General features: G+C 41.2%; 1 protein-coding gene and 1 pseudogene across 1 annotated transcript; both read left to right on the top strand.

Moving 5' to 3' along the window:
• LOC102175876 (hemoglobin subunit beta-A-like) lies at positions 1,651–3,293 on the top strand. The gene is made up of 3 exons (XM_005689815.3): positions 1,651–1,782; positions 1,911–2,133; positions 3,040–3,293. The coding sequence occupies exons 1-3, from the start codon at positions 1,697–1,699 to the stop codon at positions 3,166–3,168; spliced, it is 438 nt and encodes a 145-aa protein (XP_005689872.2). The 5' UTR covers positions 1,651–1,696; the 3' UTR covers positions 3,169–3,293.
• Positions 16,183–17,773, top strand: LOC102176147 (annotated as a pseudogene).

Raw genomic sequence — 22,579 nt, 5'->3', positions numbered from 1 at the left:
TGTCTGAAAATATCAGAATGAATTTGCTCACAAGTGCTTGAATGGGAATGGGCCAGGTCAAAGGGGTGAGATATTTCATTTACCTAGCAATGATGGAAAAAATATTTTGGAGGATGGAGTAACGAAAGATGGGCGTTTATGAATTTCTTTGTAACAACTAGAAATGCAGAAGTCCTTTCCTTTTAGTTCCCCTAAAATTATATTAGTTGGAGTTACAGAGACATAGAGCTGAACGAATGAGAGATTTTTTAAAACATGTTTCTATAGTGATGGCAAAGGTGAGAGAGAGGTGATTCTAGACATCAAGTTGTCGGAATCAGGAGAAGGTTCTAAGGAGAGAGATCATGGAAAGTAAATATATATGCTCCTATCCTTACTGAAAGGAAGTAGAAATTGAATAAGAAGGGAAGATGCAGAAAGTAGAGATGGTAGAAAGTAGGAGAACGTCAGGGAACTCTGAAGTTCTGCTGAGCTCAGAAATGCTTGTTGCTTTTGCTGTTTTCATTGAATCTTCTGGTAGTAAGAATCAGACCTCTATACCTCAGAAGTTTTTTCTTGCCTAAGAAGGTAACAAGATTTATTATATGGGTGAGAGGAGAGGCAAAGAGAGAAGATATATGAGAAGCTGTAGGTAATGAAGAATAAATTTTAGTGAAAGAACGTATAAAGTATATAGAGAAAACAAAATTATGGATGAATAAAATAGAAGTAATTCTTAGGAACACAGTATTCTTAGAGGCTTAGAGGAAGAAAACAGATAATCTGATTCAAGCTGGAATGTCTTTCCACAATTTTATCCCTCCTTTTAAATCATGGAGAAGCTTCTCTGTTCTTCCAGACACTTTCACAGGTCAGTCCATGAGGAAACAAGTTATATGCCTCTACTAGTCTTTGAACACATTACCTCTCTCAGGGTTATTGAAACCTTGGGGTTATGATTGATTTTTCACTTATTTGTATTTCTTACTACATGGAGAGGTCTCTATGTTTTCACATACAGATTAATGGAGTAAGTATTTCACAGGATCTCTCAATCCATACTTATTCTATTTTTCTATCATTATTTATTTGGTAATAAATTAAATTTTAAAAAAATTGAATGAGTAGATAAGCAAACGAATATTTGTTTTCATACCAGAACGATTAATCCCAAACAAGCAAACAAAAGAGATGTGTATTTAGAACAGGGGCAGAGGTTTTATCCAGGCTGTACTTGTAATTCTTTTGCATATTCTGAAGGCACAGGAGATGATCCATCCACATAGTCTTAAGTTGAATCATAGTAGAAAAATCCTTTCCATTTTCTGGAGCCCGGATTCTTCATTTATGTAATAAGAAAATTGAGGAGGTAGGTTTTCAAGAGGTTACCTCGTTGTGATTCTAAAATCTCTACAAGCAAACTTGCTAAGGAAGATGATTTTAGTAGCAATGTGTATTGCTGGAATGACTGAGACCTTGAGATGCCCAGAAAGAGGGCTGACGGTCTAAAGTCAGTGCCAGGAAGACCAAGTAGAGGTATGGCTATCACCATTCAAGCCTCACCCTGTGGAACCACAACTTGGCACGAGCCAATCTGCTCACAGAAGCAGGGAGGGCAGGAGGCAGGGCTGGGCATAAAAGGAAGAGCCGGGCCAGCTGCTGCTTACACTTGCTTCTGACACAACCGTGTTCACTAGCAGCTACACAAACAGACACCATGCTGACTGCTGAGGAGAAGGCTGCCGTCACCGGCTTCTGGGGCAAGGTGAAAGTGGATGAAGTTGGTGCTGAGGCCCTGGGCAGGTAGGTATCTCACTTACAAGACAGGTTTAAGGAGAGTGGATGGCACCTAGGCATGTGAGGACAGAGCCGTCCCTGAGATTCTGAAAGCTGCTGACTTCCTCTGACCATGTGCTGTTTTCATCCCTTAGGCTGCTGGTTGTCTACCCCTGGACTCAGAGGTTCTTTGAGCACTTTGGGGACTTGTCCTCTGCTGATGCTGTTATGAACAATGCTAAGGTGAAGGCCCATGGCAAGAAGGTGCTAGACTCCTTTAGTAACGGCATGAAGCATCTTGACGACCTCAAGGGCACCTTTGCTCAGCTGAGTGAGCTGCACTGTGATAAGCTGCACGTGGATCCTGAGAACTTCAAGGTGAGTTTGTGGAGTCCTCAGTGTTTTCCTCGTTCTTTTTATGGTCAAGCTCATTTTGTGGGGAGAAGGCTGAATGACAGGACACAGTTTAGAATGGAGAAGAGGTATTCTGGTTAGAGTGCTAAGGACTCCTCAGAACCGTTTAGACTCTTTTAACCTCTTTGCTCACAACCATCATTTCCTCTGATTCATTCTTGTTCTCTGTTGTCTGCAATGTCCTCTTTTTAATTATACTTTTTATTTTGAGGGTTTAATTTGAAAAAAATATTTATTTTATCAACTTTAAAAATCGTATCTAGTATTTTCCCCTTATCTGTTTCTTTCAAGGAATAAATGTTCTATTGCTTTTTGAAATGATTCAAAATAATAAAAATGATAACAAGTTCTGGATTAAGTTAGAAAGAGAGAAACATTTCTAAATATATATTCAGGAAGATATAGGTAGATACATATCAGTAGTAACATCTTCACTTCAGTCATCCTTGTGCTTATATCCTATGGTCACAGCTTGGGATGAGACTGAAATACCCTGAATCTAACCTTGGACTTCTCTCATAGCTCAGTTGGTAAAGAGTCTGCCTGCAATGCAGGAGATCCCAGTTCGATTCCTGGGTCAGGAAAAGAATGGCTGGAGAAGGGATAGGCTACCCACTCCAGTATTCTTGTGCTTCCCTTGTGGCTCAGCTGGTAAAGAATCTGCCTGCAGTGCGGGAGACCTGGGTTCTTCTATCCATGGGTTGGGAAGATCCCCTGGAGAAGGGAAAGGCTACCCTCTCCAGTATTCTGGCCTGGAGAAATCCATGGACTGTATAGTCCATAGGGTTGCAAAGAGTCAGACATGACTGAGCAACTTTCACTTTACTAACCTGCACTAACCCTGCCCTTGCTTAATGTCTTTCCACACAGCTCCTGGGCAACGTGCTGGTGGTTGTGCTGGCTCGCCACCATGGCAGTGAATTCACCCCGCTGCTGCAGGCTGAGTTTCAGAAGGTGGTGGCTGGTGTTGCCAATGCCCTGGCCCACAGATATCACTAAGCTCCCCTTCCTGATTTCCAGGAAAGGTTTTTTCGTTCTCAAAGACCAAAAATTGAATATGGAAAAATTATGAAGCATTTTGAGCACCTGGCCTCTGCTTAATAAAGACACTTATTCTCATTGCACTGGTGTATTTAAATTATTTCACTGTCTCTTACTCAGATGGGCACTTGGGAGGGCAAAGCACTGAAGACATAAAGAAATAAAGGGCTAAGTTGGAACTTTGAGAAAATATATCAGTATCTTGGACCCAATGACAAGATGGTTGTAAACAGCTGATGTTATTGGAAAATATGCTCTGCTCCTTAGTCTTACTCTGCCTTAAGGAATTCAAGTTGCAGCTTGATTTGGTAGTTAGATCGTTGGTATGTTTTATTTAAATAAATTATGTTGTTTAGCCTTTCTTATAAATGTCTTCTCTCTAATTATCCAGAACATCACTTAGATCCATTAAGTTCTTCTGCCTAAAGACACCACTGTTTTAAGATTTTCTTTAAGCGTTTTACTGTCCCCATTGCTCTTCCTGCCCTACCTTTTTTTATCCTACTTTCCTCTATCATCTTATGAAAGATCTACAAGAAGGACAGAACCTTCTGTGCTGGAGTCTGACAATGACATATGAATTTTGAGTAATCCTTGTTCCCTCTTGCATCCTAATTCTGAATCTCAGTTCACTTCACTTCAGTGGCTCAGTTGTGTATGATATTTTGCAATCCCATGGACTGCAGCATGCCAGGCTTCCCTGTCCATCACCAACTCCTGGAGCTCGCTCAAATTCATGTCCATCAAGTTGGTGACGCCATTCAACCATTTCATCCTCTGTTGTCCCCTTCTCCTGCCTTCAATCTTTCCCAGCATCAAGGTCTTTTCAAATGAGTCAGTTCTTCACATCAGGTGGCCAAAGTACTGAAGCTTCAGCTTCAACATCAGTTCTTCCAATGACTATTCAGGACTGATATCCTTCAAGTTTGACTGGTTTGATCTCCTTGCACTCCAAGGGACTCTTCTCCAACATCACAGTTCAATAGCATCAATTCTTTGGCAGTCAGCTTTCTTTATGATACAACTCTCACATACGTACATGGCTACTGGAAGAATCATAGCTTTGACTAGATGGAACTTTGTCGGCCAAGCAATGTCTCCGCCTTTTAATAAGCTGTCTATGTTGGTCATAGCTTTTCTTCCAAGGAGCAAGCGTCTTTTAACTTCATGGCTGCAGTCACCATCTTCAGTGACTTTGGAGCCCAGGAAAATAAAGTCTGTCACTATTTCCATTGCTTCCCCATCTCTTTGCAATCAGGTGACGGGACCGGATGCCATGGTCTTCATTTTTTGACTGTTGAGTTTTAAGCCAGCTTTTTCATTCTCTTCTTTCACTTTCATGAAGAGGCTCTTTAGTTCCTCTTTGCTTTCTGCCATAAGGGCTATGTCATCTGCATATCTGAGGTTATTGATATTTCTCCTGGCAATCTTGATTCCAGCTTATGCTTCATCCAGCCCTGTATTTCTCATGATGTACTCTGCGTATAAGTTAAATATCCAAGCTTTGACTTATTCCTTTCCCAGTTCTGAATCTAGTTGGGGAGATTCTGAAACTAACACATCTAACAAGTGACTGTAAATGAGTGTGTTCAAGGTTTTTATGAGATCAGATGATGAAGCCCTTGGTATGAAAGGGATGGTAAAGATAAGTAGTATAGACAATTGTCCAAAAGACAAGAAGACAAAAGTCAGAAAAGAAAAGGAGGATAGCATAGGCCAAATCACTGATAAATAATGTGTTTGTGTATTCTGAGAAATTCAGGTAAACAGGAAAGACAATGGAAAAAAAAAAACTGCCTGAGATAGAATAGAATAGATAATATATTTTGGTGTACACTGTGGATGCATTCTTAAAGTTAAAAATTCACAAACAAGAATATCCCATTTAGACATTACTCACGAGATGTTTTCACTTCTAATCAAAAAGTAAAGTAGAGTGGTTTAACAGTTTAGAACATCATTTTGAAATCAGACAGCCAAGACTGAAAAAAATTACTACTCTGACCTTGTGAAGAATCAACTACCCTTGTCAATTTGTATATATAATGTGTAAATAATGTCGTCTTTAAATGTTGTAGGGTAATGAAAAAAAAGGTCTCAACACAGTTCTCTACTTTGACTTTTAACAAAAGTTAATGTCAGGTGAGAATTTGTAAAGAGTAAGTTGACTCATTTAACATCTCTTCCTAAATGCAAAAGGTCTCAGGCTGAAATGGCAACATTGAAGAGTAGGGAATTTTGGAGCCTTCTCTTTAATGGATCTTAACAACAAGGGAACCATGCTAGCAGGATCCATGTTTAAAAGAAAGTTGAATTGCCATGGACATCTAGAATCAAAAAGTTAAAGAAAAGTCTCTCATTTTTAGGTCAAAGGTTTTAGGGAGTCAAATCAGAGATGAAACTGTGCTCTTCATTGTGTGTGGACTTCTCATTGCAGTGTCTTGTCTTGGTGGAGCACATGCTCGCGGGTGCATGGGCTTAAGTAGTAGCAGTGTGTGGGCCTCAGTAGTCTGGTGCAGCCTCAGTAGCCAGGGAGCTCAGGTTTAGTTGCTTTGCAGCATGTGGAATATTCCCAGACCAGGGTCAAACCCATGTCCCTTCCTCTGGCAGACAAATTCTTATCTACTGTACACCAGGCAAGTCCTAGGTCTCACGTTTTTAAAATTCCACATAATGTACATCCTCTTTGCAGGGTTCTCTGGTTATGGACTGAGATATGAGGATGAAAGAGGGGGGCATGAAACAGGAAGAGGAAAACATCATTAATGATTTTAGGGCACCCCCAACATCAGCTGACAAAGGGCCTGTGACATGCTGGGCAGATCTGACTGGGGATGACACCAGGGAACGCCCGACTTTAGGAACCATCTCAGGCCCATCTTGGTGCTGCTGCTCTCAGGGGAAAATGTCTTACCTTCTAGACCTCTGATCAGCAGCCACGAAGTGCTGTCACTGTTCATGTCACTTTGGCTAAAATTTGAATGTGTGAACATGCTCCAGAGATATTTTCTGATTTTCCTACCTACCCATCTACCACCAACATTTTATTTTATCTATTTAATTTTGGCTGCCCTAGTCCTTCATTGATGCATACAGGCTTTCTCTAGTAGCCTAACCCTAACCCTAACCCTAACCCTAACCCCTAGTAGCAGCAAGCAAGGGCTACTTTCCACCTGTGGTGCTTAGGCCTCTCACTGTGATTTCTCTGGCTGTGGAGCACGGACTCCAGGGTACACAGACTTCAGCAGCTGCGGTGCTTAGGCTCAGCAGTTGTGGCTCACGGGCTTAATTGCTCAGTGGCATGGAATCTTTCCGGACTTATCAAGGATTAAACCTATATCCCCTACACTGACAGGTGTTTTTCTAACCACAGGACCACCAGGGAAGTACCACTATCCTCATTTAAAAGCAAGAATTCTGAGGCAGTTAGTGTGATGAACAAAGGAATTGACCAAACTCAACATAAAGACTCTCCTTGTCTGGCTTTCACATCCTTCCACGCAGATACTCACATTCAGAAATTAGCCTGGCTTTCACATCCTTCCACGCAGATACTCACATTCAGAAATTAGCATGTACAAGAGCATGTGCATGCATGCACGCTCATACACACACCAACAGCTCACAAATTCCACATCCTGTTAGAGAATCCACTTAGTGTTAAACATTTATTTACAGGTTAACTCCTTGCTACCACCTCCGTCGTGTAAGGCAATGTAATCTCCACCTGAATGCTTACTGCAGACCTCTAACTGATCATTCTACCGCTGCTCCTGACAGTGTCTTCCCAATATGGCAGTCAAAGCACACTGGTAAAAATGCAAATTGTGTATGGCAATCTCTTTATCCAAAGTTCTCTGGGATTTTCCTGCATCACTCATAATAAAGCCAAATTTCATACAATAACAATTGCTAATATTTATATTGGCACCTACAGATTTCCTCTGCGGCTCAGTAGTAAAGGATCCACCTGCAATGCAGAAGTCACAGGAGACCGAGGTTCAATCCCTGGGTCAGGAAGATCCCCTGGAGGAAGGCATGGCAATTCATTCCAGTATTCTTGCCTGGAGAACCCCGTGGACAGAGGAGCCTGGCGGGCTACAGTCCATAGGGTCATAGAGTAGGATGAGACTGAAGTGACTTAGTGCGCATGCATGCTTGTTGGCACCTATACATTTAAACGGGCTTCCCTGTTGGCCCTAGTGGTAAAGAACACACCTGCCAATGCAAAGGACACAGGTTTGGTCCTTGGGTTGGGAAGATCCCCTGGAGGGGGTCATGGCAACCCACTCCAGTATTCTTGTCTGGAGAATCTCATGGACAGAGGAGCTGGCAGGTTACAGTCCAGATTGCAAAGAGTCGGACACGACTGAAGCAACTTAGCATGTGTGAACACATACCTAAGCACCCACCACTACACGCACACAAAAACATCAGTGGAGTAATGCCAAAAGAGGTAATGCCAATCAGCACTATTTAGACCACAGCAAACAGGGCCTTGATCAAATCGGTTAGTTTCAGAATGTGGCCCATTTGTCCGTATGTTGAGATGGACTCTTGAAGACGTATTTTGGTCAAAATAAAAGGCACGCAAGCCTAAAAATATATATCAATGTACTTATTTATTAATTTATATTGGGATTTATAACTTGAATTTTCATGTCTTTGTGAGTAATACCTGCTTCCCTTATACCAATCAAGTGAAAGAAGAGGAAGCAAACTTACAAGGCAGGTAGCTGGATTCAGTCATGCCAAGAAAGCATCTTGACAGTAAGTCCAGACATGGCTTAGTCGTCCTCTTCATGAGAAAGATAGATATGGCCTGAACATAAATATTATGTGAGGTTCAATGTCTCTAGATTCTAAGTCAACAGAGCAACCTTCTTTTTCCTATACTTCCCTGTTGTTCAGTTCTCTAACGATTAACACACTTTTTACAGATTGGAAAATTCCAAAGATTATAGTTCAGAGTTTCTGGCCTGAGAAGCATTCTTTTTCTTTCAGGTGATGTTGTGTCTGTTTTTGTGTCTGTTATTTAAATTAGTTTTCATTACTTTTTAAACTAAGTTTATTTTTAATTGCAATTAAAATTAGAGTGAAATTTATTCATATGGCTTTCAAGGCCTTGCCTTTTATCTAGCCACTGTAACCTTATTTATAAACACACACACACACACACACACACACACATTTTACACAGGGCATATTGACCAGGCATTTCTGAACAGTTAACCATGCAAGACCCCCAAGCACAAACTCATAATCTCTTTCACTTATGTACTTGCATGGAGACTAAGGACAGAGTCTTTGAAGAAGCACCCTGGCTTTCATTGTCTTTAGCTAGTCCTGTCCTTTGCCACAGCTCTGTGTACTCCTGAACCCTTATCTGTGTTCACACTTTCTGATCCACTGAGCTATCTCCAGCCAGAGTACGCAGAAGAAGAAAACCACTGGATCTGTCTATCTCTGTTAATTAAAAACACACCAAAATAAAATAAATGTCCCACCCCCTTCCAAGCCCCAGAAAGCACGTGAACACAGAAGAAATAGGAGATGGAGGAGAAGAATAAGATGGAAGAGAAGAAGGAGAAGGAGAGAGGTAAGAGGAGGAAAAAGAAGAAGGGGAAGAATAAAGGAAAGGGAAAGGAAAAAGACTAAACGAAACAGGTACAGGAAATAATTGGTGGCACTAATGCCTGAATGGGCTAGAGTACAAAGCAGGACTACAGTAGCTTGTTGGTCTAGGAATCTGAGAAGCTTTCCTTTCCCTCAGAGATACCTCAGACTCAGTAAGATAGGGTCTGTGGAAATTTGGTTTCAGAAAGAGTCTTTCTGGGGCTAGAATGAGCAAAGTTTGAAAGGGGGTTGGGCCTTCCCCTGTGGTGCTAGTGGTGAAGAACCCTCCTGCCAATGCAGGAGACTTAAGAGGCACAGGTTTGATCCCTGGGTCAGAAGATCCCCTGGAGGAGGGCATGGCACTCACTCCAGTATTCTTGCTTGGAGAATCCCATGGACAGAGGAGCCTGGCAGGCTACAATCCATAGAGTCACAGAGAGTTAGACATGACTAAAGTGGCATAGCATGGCACGGCATGGAAAGGGGCTTGGGAGAGGAGCAATTCCTAACTGTTCTCACTAGACCGTATAATACAAAGGATCCTAGTTTCTCATAATTTCTCATAGTAGATGATCTTATTAATGGGTAGGACCTAAATATAAGCAGCACTGCTTCCATTTAAGCCCTGCTTAGTTACTTAACTTCAAATCTATCCTGTTTCAGATATGTGTAAATTTCTTTTTCAATGGCATGCTATGTTTTAGTTCATAGACTACATTGCTGTTGCTGCTGCTAAGTCACCTCAGTCGTGTCCGACTCTGTGCGACCCCATAGACGGCAGCCCACCAGGCTCCCCCATCCCTGGGATTCTCCAGGCAAGAACACTGGAGTGCGTTGCCATTTCCTTCTCCAATGCATGAAAGTGAAAAGTGAAAGTGAAGTTGCTCAGTCGTGTCCAACTCTTAGCGACCCCATGGATTGCGGCCCACCAGGCTCCTCCTTCCACGGGATTTTCCACACAAGAGTGCTGGAGTGGGGTGCCATTGCCTTCTCCCATAGACTACATTAGGTAATAGTATTTAAACTGGACATAAAACCCCTGGAATTTCTCAAATATTTAATTATAAAAATAAATGAAAGCAACAGGATTCCTTCATAGCTCAGTTGGTAAAGACTGCCTGCAGTGCAGGAGACCTGGGTTTAATCCCTGGGTTGGGAAGATTCCCTGAAGAAGGGAAAGGCTACCCACTCTGGTATTCTGGCCTGGAGAAATCCATGGATGCAAAGAATCCATGGGGACGCAAACAGTGGGACACGACTGAGCGACTTCACTTTCACTTTTCACTTTCATGCATTGAAGAAGGAAATGGCAACCCACTTCAGTGTTCTTGCCTGGAGAATCCCAGGGATGGGGGAGCCTGGTGGGCTGCCATCTACGGGGTCGCACAGAGTCAGACACGACTGAAGTGACTTAGCTGCAGCAGCAAATATAATATTTTTATTTTATCAATTTTAACTTATAAGCAGTTCAGTTCAGTTCAGTCACTCAGTCGTGTCCAACTCTTTGCATTCCCATGAACTACAGCACGCCAGGCCTTCCTGTCCATCACCAACTCCTGGAGTCCACCCAAACCCATGTCCATTGTGTTGTTGATGCCATCTAACCATCTCATCCTCTGTCGTTTCCTTCTCCTCCTGCCCTCAATCTTCCCCAGCATCAGGGTCTTCTCAAATGAGTCAGTTCTTTGCATCAGGTGGCCAAAGTATTGGAGTTTCAGCTTTAGCATTAGTCCTTCCTTAGAATGGACTGGTTGGATCTCCTTGCAGTCCAAGGGACTCTCAAGAGACTTCTCCAACACCACAGTTCAGAAGCATCAATTCTGTGCTCAGCTTTCTTTATAGTCCAACTCTCACATCCATACATGACCACTGGAAAAACCATAGCCTTGACTAGACAGACCTTTGTTGGCAAAGTAATGCCTCTGCTTTTTACTATGCTGTCTAGGTTGGTCATAACTTTTCTTCCAAGGAGCAAGCATCTTTTAATTTCATGGCTGCAGTCACCATCTGCAGTCATTTTGGAGCCCAGAAAAATAAAGTCAGCCACTGTTTCCACTGTTTCCCCATCTATTTGCCATGAAGTGATAGGACCAGATGCCATGATCTTCCAACTTTTTCACTCTCCTCTTTCATTTTCATCCAGAAGCTCTTTAGTTCTTCACTTTCTGCCATAAGGGTGGTGTCATCTACATATCTGAGGTTATTGATATTTCATTTTAAAAGTCTTTTTTATTAAAATACCTTTGGATATAATATTTTAATTTTAATTTTAACTTATAGGCTTAAGTGAATAATCTTAGTTTTTTCTGACCATTTAATCTTTCTGATGTATCATGGATAATCATATCACTTATCTCTCTAAACTTTGGGTTTTTCATCTGGGAAAAAGAGACAATAATCATGGTATTTTGTAGGAGGCATAAGTAAAATATTTCAAAATGGGCAGCTGAGATAATAGCTTGAATCAGCAAGCACCTAAGTAAAAATGAAATTCTATTCAGGCTATGTGACTTCAGAATCGGAATTCATAAGGCTTTACCAAGCTATAGACATGCTGCTTTTCAACCCTATAACCTTTCTAAAGCCCTTTTCCACAACATTTAGTAATAAGAAAGCAAGAGATGGATTAGATCCCTGGAGACATGCCAGTTCTGTTCCCAAAGACAGTTTCCAGAGAAGGATATAGAGCCCTGAAGTGGGTATGAGGGAGAAGGAGAGGGACCAGCCTCACATCCTGAATTTAAAAGAAGGCTGGTGTCCACACTCTGGAAAGAGAATGGGATATATTCAAACTGTTTGCTTCAGGTGGGGTTTATTTCCCCAACTCTTGGTCTTATAGAATCTGATTCTTATTCCCTGGGCTTTGACAATGTCTGATCCTCATATCCAAGGTCTAAGGAAAGAATCACTGTCCTCATACTGTGGATCTATAGAAATTTGCCTTGGAATCCTAGAGCCCTAAGTCTACTAATTAATATATCAAATGTAATTCAAAAGATACATGCACTGCTGTGTTTGAAGTAGCATTATTTACAATAATAGACAAGTAAGAAATCTAAATGTCTCTCAACATATGAATGGATAAAAAAGATGTGTGTGTATGTGTACTATTGTTGTTCTTTACTCACTAAGTTGTGTCTGACTCTTCAACCCACTCCAGTGCTCTGGCCTGGAAAATCCTATGGATGGAGGAGCCTTGTAGGCTACAGTCCATGGGGTCGCAAAGAGTCAGGACATGACTGAGAGACTTCATTACTACTATGGACTGCAGCCCACCAGACTCTCCTGACCTTGGGATTCCCCAGGCAAGCGTGGGTTGTCATTTCCTTCTCCAGCAGCTGTTCCTGCCCGAGGGATAAAACTTACATCTCCTGCACTGGCAGGTAGATTCTTTACCACTGAGCCACCAGGGAAGCCCCCCAACAAAAGATAATACAAATGAACTTATATACAAAAGAGCAATAGACCTGCAGACAATAAACTTTTCGTTACCAAAGGGGAAAGGTGAGCATGGGATAAATTAGAAGCTTGGGATTAACATAAACACACTACTATATATTAAATAGATGAACTTACTGCATAGCACAGGGAACAATATACAATATTTTGTAGTAGATTATAAGGGAAAATAATCTGAAAAAAATATATATAAACATTAAGTCCCCTCTGTATGAATGAGTTCAATTCTGAGGGTCCAATCCTAGGTACAACAAAGTTAGCCTAGGTACCAAACTAACAAGGCTTTCCTGGTGGCTCAGGCTATAAAGAATCCACATGCAATCCAGGAGATGTAAGAGACATGGGTTCAATCCCTGGGTTAGAAAGATCCAGTGGAAAAGGAAACGACAACCCACTCCAGTATTCTTGCCTGGAAAATCTCATGGACAGAGGAACCTGGCAGGTTACAGTCCATAGAGTCACAAGGAGTTGGGCATGACTGAGCATGCACTCAGTCAATTGACATAATCAGCTAATATAAACAGACATATAGTACAGTATGTAATGTGTTTACAATACTTTTTACACAAATACCATGAAAAACAACTACAAAAAATAAAGACAGCGTTTTTGATCTTAAAACATGCTATCTTGAAAACTGCAGTAGTACCGCACAGCAGCTGGCATACAGGGGCTGGCATCGAGTGAACAGGCAAGAGGAGTTACTGCCTGGAGGAGGGAGAAGAAGTGGGAGATGGTAGAGCTGGAGAATCATCAGCAATAGGAGATGGAGAACAAGCTGCAATTTGACTCACACCTGAAGTAGATGGAACACATGTTCGCATCTTTGAAAGTTTGCAACTTGAAGATTCATATACAGGGGCTTATTGTGTAACTGAGTTGCTTTGCTGAACACCTGAAACTAGCATAACATTGCAAACCAAATCCAGGAAAAAAAATACTCTTATTCACACAAGGGCTGTTCTTCACAGTGTAGACAGACATTTCTTGTCCTTTCATTGGTCTTCTATTTCAGTGATAAAACATCTGCTCTCTTGCCCTAGAATTGTGTCATCCTAGGTTTGAGCTATTTCAAATCCTAAAAGACGATGTTGTGACAGTGCTGCGCTCAATATGCCAGGAAATGTGGAAAACTCAGCAGTTGCCACAGGACTGGAAAAGGTCAGTTTTCATTCCAATCCCAAAGAGAGGCAATGCCAAAGAATATTCAAACTACCGCACAATTGCACTCATCTCACATGTTAGCAAACCAAAATTCTCCAAGCCAGGCTTCATCAGTACATAAACTGTGAGCTTCCAGATATTTAAGTTGGATTTAGAAAAGGCAGAGGAACCAGAGATTAAATTTCCAACATCTGCTGGATCATCGAAAAAGCAAGAAAGTCCCAGAAGAGCATCTACTTTTGCTTTATTGACTACACCAAAGCCTTTGGCCAACAAACTGTGGAATATTATTCAAGAGATTGGAATAAAAGGCCACCTGACCTGCCTCCTGAGAAATCTGTATGCAGCTCAAGAAAAAACAGTTAGAACTGGACATGGAACAGCTGACTGGTTCCAAATCAGGAAAGGAGTACATCAAGGCTGTATACTCTCCCTGCTTATTTAACTTATGCAGAGTACATCATGTGAAATGCCAGGCTGGATGAAGCACAAGCTGGAATCAAGGCTGCTGGAAGAAATATCAATAGCCTCAGATATGAAGATGATAACACCCTTAAGACAGAAAGCAAAGAACTAAAGAGCCTCTTGCTGAAAGTGAAAGAAGAGAGTTAAAAAGTTGGCTTAAAACTCAATATTCAGAAAACTAAGATCATGGCATCCATTTCCATCATTTCATGGCAAATAGATGGGGAAAAAATGGAAACAGTGTGAGACTTTATTTTCTTGGATTCCAAAATCACTGCCAATGGTGACAGCAGCCATGAAACTAAAAGACCCTTGCTCCTTGGAAGAAAAGCTATGAGGAACCTAGACAGCATATTAAAAAGTAGAGACATTACTTTACCAACAAGGATCCATCTAGTCAAAGCTATGGGTTTTTTTTTTTTATGTTTTACTTCATATTTTATTATCAAAGTGTTTGTTATTTAGTTCACTGCTGGAGCATGCTAAAACATGAAAATTTCATTTTATAATGCCATTTAACAAATTATGAAATTGCTGTTAGCTGGTTTTTTTTATAGTAGGAATGTATGGATGTGAAAGTTGGACTATAAAGAAAGCTGAGTATGGAGAATTGATGTTTTGAACTGTGGTGTTGGAGAAGACTCTTGAAAGTCCCTTGGGCTGCAAGGAGATTTCTTTGTCAATCACAAAGAAAATCAGTACTGAATATTCATTGGAAGGACGGATGCTGAAGCTTAAACTCCAATAATTTGACCACTTGATGCATAGAGTCAACTCATTGGGAAAGACCCTGATGCTGGGAAAGATCAAAGGCAGGAGGAGAAGGGGACAACAGAGGATGAGATGGTTGGATGGCATCACTGACAGGATGGACATGAGTTTGAGTATGCTCTGGGGGTTGGTGATGGTCAAGGAAGTCTGGCATCCTGCAGTCCATGGGATTGCAAAGAGTTGGGCACGCCTGAGCAACTGAGCTAAATGACTGAGGTTAGGTAGTCTATCCTAGGGTGTCTTTTCTATTTTTCTTAAGGGAGGGGAAGCTTAGCAATACTTATGAAGGTCACAGCCCAGGAAAACCGATCCATTAAAGGCTGATTTTTAATTATACAATTATGGGCTGCTTCTCCCCCTCCCCCCATTCCTTACCATCATATCAACAGGACTCCAGTAAAATAACAGTGGGTTGTCAATGAAAAAGTTGTAAGGTACAGACTCTATTTCATGATGATGATGTGTTCTTAGGGGAGCCTACAGACAACAGGGACATCAAAATACAAAACAAAACAAGGACACTAGAGAAATTTGAAGTCTCCATCACTGATGGATTCAACAAACATTAAACATACTCCAACACCTAGCCTCTCATATCAATTCATTTATTCCTTAGTGTGATCACAAGTCCTAGTATTAAATAATTTCAGACTTATCTGCCTCACTGGTATCAATAAGAAGACAAAATCAAGAAGAAAACTCAGGGCAATGTCTCCAGAGTGGACAATTTCTCTTGTTGTCACAGAGAAATGAACAGAGTTCCCTGGAAGCACAGGATGCAAGCTTATTCTGCCTGTTCTCTCTATGAAATAACCTTTGGATATTTAAATTTGGGATTGAGCACTTAGTTCTATTGTAGATCCCTTGCATTTCCATTCAGCTTCATGAAGTAACCATAAATATGTGTTTTTGTTTTTCTTTTTTTTCCTCCCTTGGAAAAATAAAACCCAGAGCTTGGCTATAATTCACTCCTCAAGAGAGCTAGAACTGATTGAGTTTCTTGTCTACAATTGTGTTTTTTATCTTGAGCATGTTTCTGTCCTTGTCACCATCTCACTACCTTTAACCAATACTAAAATGGTTTGAATAGAGCTCCTTCCTAGTCTGATGCTTAGCTACACTCCATGGATCGTTCTGGGAGAAGGAGAATGGGAGAGATGGATGCCATTGTGGAGGATGACATGGGAAGAGCTGAGGGGAAAAATGGGAAATGAGTGGAAAACAGTATTTAGGATAGAGGAGGATCTAACAAAGGAAGGATGTCTCAGGAACCAGCACGTTATCATACACTCAATATACATCTTTCTTGCTGACCATCAGCTGACCTGACTCCACCCCTGAGGGACACAACCTAACCTTGACCAATGACTTCAAAGGACAAGGAGGAGCAGGGAGCAGAAGTTCAGCAGTAAAGAATAAAGGCTGCAACATACAACAGTAGCACAGACTTGCTTCTGATGCTTCTGTGATCACCTGTAAGCTCCACGACTTGACATCATGGTGCATTTTACTGCCGAGGAGAAGGCTGCTATCACTGGCCTGTGGGGCAAAGTAAATGTAGAAGAGGCTGGAGGCGAGGCTCTGGGCAGGTAGGAAGTGGACTTCATGGGGGAGGATGGTGAGTATGAGCCTGGCAAATTGATCAGCAAATTCTGAAAAAATTTTCAAGTCACTGATTTTCTATCTGCTGGTTCCATCTCATAGGCTACTGGTCCTCCACCCCTGGACCAGAGATTCTTTGACAGCTTTGGCAACTTGTCCTCTGCCTCTGCCATAATGGGAAACCCCAAGGTCAAGGCCCATGGCAAGAAGGTGCTGACCTCTTTTGGACAAGCTATTAAGAACTTGGACATCCTCAAATGTGCCTTCGCTAAGCTGAGTGAGTTACACTGTGACAAGTTGCACGTGGGTCCTGAGAACTTCAGGGTGAGTTCAGGAAGTGTTCGTGTGTTCCCTTTGGATTTTTACTTTTCAATAATAATGGAAGTTGAGTGTTTCATTGGAACGCCTAGCAAAGATCTCAGAATTCGTAGATCAAACTAGGTGTTAGGAGGACAGATTTCCACTGGGCATACCGAGCCCACCTTGATTCAGGACTAGTGACATAAAGAGCTATGGGCAGCCTTACTGTGCATGCATGCTAAGTCGCTTCAGGTGTCAGATTTTTACCCCATGGCTGTAACCCACCAGGCTCCTCTGTCCATTGGATTCTCCAGGCAAGAATACAGAAATGTGTTGCCATTTCTTTTTCTAGGGGATCTACCCGACTCAGGGATCAAATCTGTATCTCTTACATCTCCTGCATTGGTAGGCAGGCTCTTTACCATTGGTGTCACAGTGAACAGCCTTAAGTTTGCTTAAAAATTTTCAGGAACTTCTGTCAGAACTGGATGTATTTACCCCCAGAAAATACCAAAGAATAGCATATTTGTTCAAGGAGAAATAAAATCTGACCTTTGATAGATGAAGTCCAACCTCAAGGAAGGAGAAATCTCATATGTGATTCCTGATGATTGAAGTTAGGAAAATATTTGGGAGAACAATTTTTAGGCCATTCATCTTAAAGAAAAATAGATCAATTCTCTATTAAATTACCCATCAGTATTGTGACTAAGTAGAGGCTTAGTTGGAGGCTTTACTAAACTCATTCTAGGAACCCATGCAATCCTGAAATCCTATGAATATAAAAATTAGAGGGAGGGAGAGAGGCAAATAAAAATAGTGAAATAGGAGAGAGGCAGGGGATACAGGTAGAAAAATGTTGAATGGAGGGCTCATAGAATTTAAATTAAATTGAAGGACAAGCTCATCTGAGTTTATAGTATAGGTACAACCCATGGAGCAGTTTAAGATGTGGGCTTGGGAGTGAGTGTAGGTACTAAGCCATTATTTTCTTCAACTCTTCTAGGAAACTTCTACTTGGGATACTTAATTGTCATTCTGTCTCTCATCCAATAGCTCCTGGGCAATGTGATTGTCTTCTGGCTACTCACTCTGGCAGAGAATTCACCCCTGACATGCAGGCTGCCTGGCAGAAGCTGATGTTGCTTTTGGCATTGCCACTGCTCTGGCCCACAAATACCACTGAATCCTCTTTTCAATTCACCATTTTGTGTCCCCGGTGCCTTCTTTCTGCCCACGGGGACTGGGGTTTGGCCTTGAGAGCCCAGCTTCTGTTTAATAAAGTACATTCTATTCAGGGATCAAAAATTAACCTTGTATCTTCTCTATCATTTCATCTTGTGCTAAAGGAGAAATGGTTCATTAGCTGAAGGATGGGGAGAGACATAGGAAGAAGTAACAGTCCTTTGAGAAGCATTGGGAAACTCATCAGTGGAAGACAGACATTCTGGTAGGATTTAGGATTACTGGGAGAAAGTAAAGGTGGAGAAAGAAGTTTTCTGTGGTTGGAAATGTTTATTCTGTGGTTGGGGACTGACTGCCACAAGGCAGTGTGACAAAAACTTACTGTAGCAGGAAGGCAGATGTAGTAAGTGGTGTCTGAGAGAAAACAAGATAGATTTATAGTACGTGCCAGAGAGTTTGCAGAAAAAAAAAAATAAAAGCTTTGTAGGGATTCATCTTCTAGACTAGGGTTACTTTTTTAGTTTGCTCTAATGTACATTTTGAGTCAACTAAGATATTATATATCTTATGAGACTGAATTGGAGATAAGAAGATCAGTTGATGGGTGGCTGAGAATTTTCAAAAAATCTCCATGAACCAACAATAGCTTATCCTTTTCTAAAGGATTCCACTGTCTCTTTACAAAGCCAAGGCTAAGACACTTGAAATCATCCTACATCATATTCTGATTGAATGTAATGTGTACTAAAGTAAAATTAGACTTAGGATAGTGTATAAATTCAGATGAACAGGGGGGTGACTAAGACTTCATGTAGGAGATAAGATACTAACTAGGTCTCATAGTTTAAAATTAGCCAGCCAGAGCTTGGCAATGTGCATGAAAACGGCTCTCTGGAAGTGGAAGAGAGAGTAAGACATAGGTAGAGGATTAGGAAAGACTAGATAATATAAGGTTTTGAAGATAAAAATAAAAGTTATTACCTTGATAGTAGTAAGGGTAAGCAATGAATATTCTTAGAACTTTAAATGACTCAAGGAGTAGGATTTGGAGGGGGCAAATAATATGCTTAACTCACACAAAATGAATTAAAATTTCAGAGACTAGACATGGATGCTAATTGAGGAGGATAGATATAATGGCCTCAATCCAAGAAGAGCAGTGTGTTTATTTGTGTCTGACTTTTTGTGACTGTATGGACTATAGCCCACCAGGCTCTTCTATCCGTGGGATTTTCCTGGCAAGAATGCTAGAGCTCATTGCCGTTTCCTCTCCAGGGGATCTTCCTGACCCAGTGATGGAACTTTCATCTCCTGCTTGGCAGGCAGATTCTTTAGCGCTGACCGCCAGGGAAGCCCTGGAAGAAGATCAGGGAGGTGTGCAAAAAGTGAAGGATGAGGAAGGGGAGAGTAAAGAGGACATATTTTCTGATTGACTGGGGTGGATGAGAAGAAAGAGGGTAGCAGCAGTTGAGAAAACTCACAGCCTGGCTCTAACCAGAAGAAACCTGCAATGACCTGGGGGCTTCATGTCAGAGAAGCATTAACTGAATTATTCTTGAGGGCATCACTGCCAGATTGCTCAGGGAATCATGTGCTCCAGGCTTTGAGTCAAATTGTCCTCTTAAGGACTGGCAAATTTAACTCTATGAGGCATTCATTTCATTACTTCCATATATTAATTATAATCAGTTTAGTTTGGTTCAGTCATTCAGTTGTGTCTGACTCTTTGCGACCCCAGGGACTGCAGCACGCCAGGACTCCCTGTTCATCACCAACTCCTGGAGTTTACTCAAACTCATGTGCATTGAGTCGGTGATGCCATCTGACCATCTCATCCTCTGTGGTCCCCTTCTCTTCCTGCCTTCAATCTTTCTGGGCATAAGGGTATTTTCAAATGAGTCAATATGTCCTGTGAATTACCTTCAAATTTGGCCTTTTGTCTTCACAGTGCGGCTAAAAGACCAGTGATTACATTTTTGCAGACTGTCAACACACTGGTCTGTCTGTGCTCCCTTGCCTATTTATTTATTTGACTGCATTGGATCTTAGTAATGGTTGGGAGATCTCTGTTGTATCATTTGAGCTCAGTAGTTACATCTCTGGGTTTAGTTGCCCCACAGCCTGTGGGATCCTAGTTGTCCAGCTAGAGATTGATTGTTTCCATGTCCCCTGCATTGTAAGGAGGATTCCTATCCATAGGATCACCAAGAAAGTTCCCCATTGCCTCTTAATATGCCCCTATATAGAGTAAAGAAGGGCTTCCCTGATGGCTCAGTGGGTAAAGCGTCTGCCTACAATGCGGGAGACCCGGGTTCGATCCCTGGGTCGGGAAGATCCCCTGGAGAAGGAAATGGCAATCCACTCCGGTACTCTTGCCTGGAAAATCCCATGGACGGAGAAGCCTGGTAGGCTACAGTCCATGGGGTTGCAAAGAGTCGGACACGACTGAGCAACTTTCCCTTCCCTTCCCTAGAGTAAAGAAAGACTCTCTGTGGCATGAAACCTCATCCAGTCAGTCTACAAATGAGAGCAAAGTACTTTTTAAATCAATTGATCTCTTTTTCATCCTTCTTGCCTCTCAACTATTATTCTTACTCTGAATATCAAGGGGTCAGGGGTGGTGATGGTGAGGGAGCAAACAGAAGATACAGTCTTCCTCCTTTAATGATCTAAGTCTAGATCTGGATTTTGCCAGCTCAGGACAGTTGAACTGAAAACAAAAACACAATTTACACACACACAAACATATATGGATATAATCAGGTCTAGATGGCTCAAATTTTTAGTAGATGAAAAGGTGTCTAATTATTGTTGATAGACCATAAGAGTCAGCTGAGAAAAATAATGTGATAATACATTTATCTGGGAATATTAATCTAACTAAGAGCCAGAGGGTTTAGAGATTGTCATTACTAGGTTTAAAATCCTATAATGACTTCTTATTCGCTATCACTGAGGAGAAGTTCTAAGTTATTAGGTTAATGCTTTCTCTACAATAATATTTTCTGCCATTCTTACTTTTACTATTTACATACCAACCACCCCATCACTCATATCTCTAGCATACCAGACATTTGTTTTACCTTCCTTAGAGATTTGGAGCCACTATCGCAACCTTCAAGACCTCTATCCTAATACTCTCAACTGACAGATTCCTTCTTTTCATTCTGGGCTGCCTCAACTATGACCTTCTTAGAGAGACTTATTTCTGATATGATTGTGTCCCTCTCTCATTATGTCCTGGAGAAGGCACTGGCGACCCACTCCAGTACTCTTGTCTGGAAAATCCCATGAATGGAGGAGCCTGGTGGGCTGCAGTCCATGGGGTTGCGAAGAGTCAGACATGACTGAGTGACTTCACTTTCACTTTCCACTTTCCTGCGTTGGAGAAGGAAATGGCAACCCACTCCAGTGTTCCTGCCTGGAGAATCCCAGGGATGGGGAGCCTGGTGGGCTGCCATCTCTGGGGTCGCACAGAGTTGGACATGACTGATGTGACTTAGCAGCAGCAGCAGCAGCTCATTATGTCCAGATATTAATTTCCTTCGTAACAAATGATAATAGCTGAAATTATTTGTTGATGGGTTTACTTGTTCATTTTCTGTATCTTCCACCCCCAAATTAGGTTCTTTGTATCTTAAATCTCCAGTACATAGATCAATTATAACACAAAGTCATGCAACAAATAGTTATTGAATGTACATTTAAGTATCCATGGGAATGAAAGTTTGAAAAAACATTATAGCTAATTTTATTTAATGTAAGAAACATAATGTTTGATCAGCTGTCCTGAGATGGAATGTGTTTCTCATAGTACAGTCAAGGACCCTTTCTTGGCCTTTCCCCGGTGTTGTCATTTGTACTAATGGGGAGCCAGCTCTAAGACCTTAGAATCTGCTGCTTTGGTTTGAATTTGAGCATCCTGCTAGCTCTGAAATTTGAGATGCATCACTTAATATCTTAAGCTCTCGTTCACCAATCATGTTTATCTAAGTTCATTTTTCTAGAGAATTAAATACATTAATATATCTCATATCTTTAGTTCACTAATTGGAACATAAGCTCTCTTTATCTCTTTCTCTAAAAATAATTGACTGTATCTATAACTTCTATCTTTTGGCAGTAGTATTTATGTTATCTATAAGCTCTATCTATCTGTATTATATGTGTATATGTATTCATAAATATATGTAATCTTTTGTCTCTAATAAAAATGCTTTTAAAAAAATTGAGCTATAAGGATAGTTATCATTATTGAAACTGATTGAGCTTTGGTGGAAATAAAAGATCATTTTGTGAGGAAATGGAAAATTCAAAGCCTGAATTTGAGAAATCAGCAAGACAGGTCTAGAGGAAAGAGAAGAGATGAGTCCAAAAACAGAGGGATGGTAAGGAAACAAGAAAAGCTGTTGGAGGCGAAACTTTTGGCAGTAATGATGTTGAAAGGAAAGAAACTCCAGAAGGCTGAACTAAGGCCAAGAGGAATGCAATAGGGACTAAAGACTGCCCTCAGAAGGCTAGAGGGGTTTGTTTGGACTTTGTTTATTTGTAGAAGAAACCTATATAAGGATGAGGAAAGTGTCTACTGGAAAGTATAATTGTATGAAAGGAACTGTGCCTTTGTTATTATTCATTTTTCCTCTCCTGGAAGCAGAAAAAAAAATGCCAAGGAGAAATGTCTATACAGCATATGCTGGCTCTGTATAAGGAAAGAACTTAGAGTTCACAAATACATTGCTAAGGCTATTCATACATTAGGGCTTCCCTGGTAGCTCAGATGGTAAAAAATCCACCCTCAATGCGGGAG

Source organism: Capra hircus, chromosome 15, assembly GCF_001704415.2.
Source record: "Capra hircus breed San Clemente chromosome 15, ASM170441v1, whole genome shotgun sequence".
Lineage (NCBI taxonomy): Eukaryota > Metazoa > Chordata > Mammalia > Artiodactyla > Bovidae > Capra > Capra hircus.
The sequence above is the reverse complement of the archived record's forward strand: the minus strand, read 5'-3'. Positions and strand labels throughout refer to the sequence as shown.

What these genes read in the sequence shown, in the direction of transcription:
- LOC102175876 (XM_005689815.3), top strand. Translation starts at nt 1,697, where the DNA reads ATGCTGACTGCTGAGGAGAAGGCTGCCGTCACCGGCTTCTGGGGCAAG. An exon ending in GGTGCTGAGGCCCTGGGCAG is followed by an intron (nt 1,783 to 1,910) that starts GTAGGTATCTCA and finishes TTCATCCCTTAG; the next exon opens with GCTGCTGGTTGTCTACCCCT. An exon ending in TGGATCCTGAGAACTTCAAG is followed by an intron (nt 2,134 to 3,039) that starts GTGAGTTTGTGG and finishes CTTTCCACACAG; the next exon opens with CTCCTGGGCAACGTGCTGGT.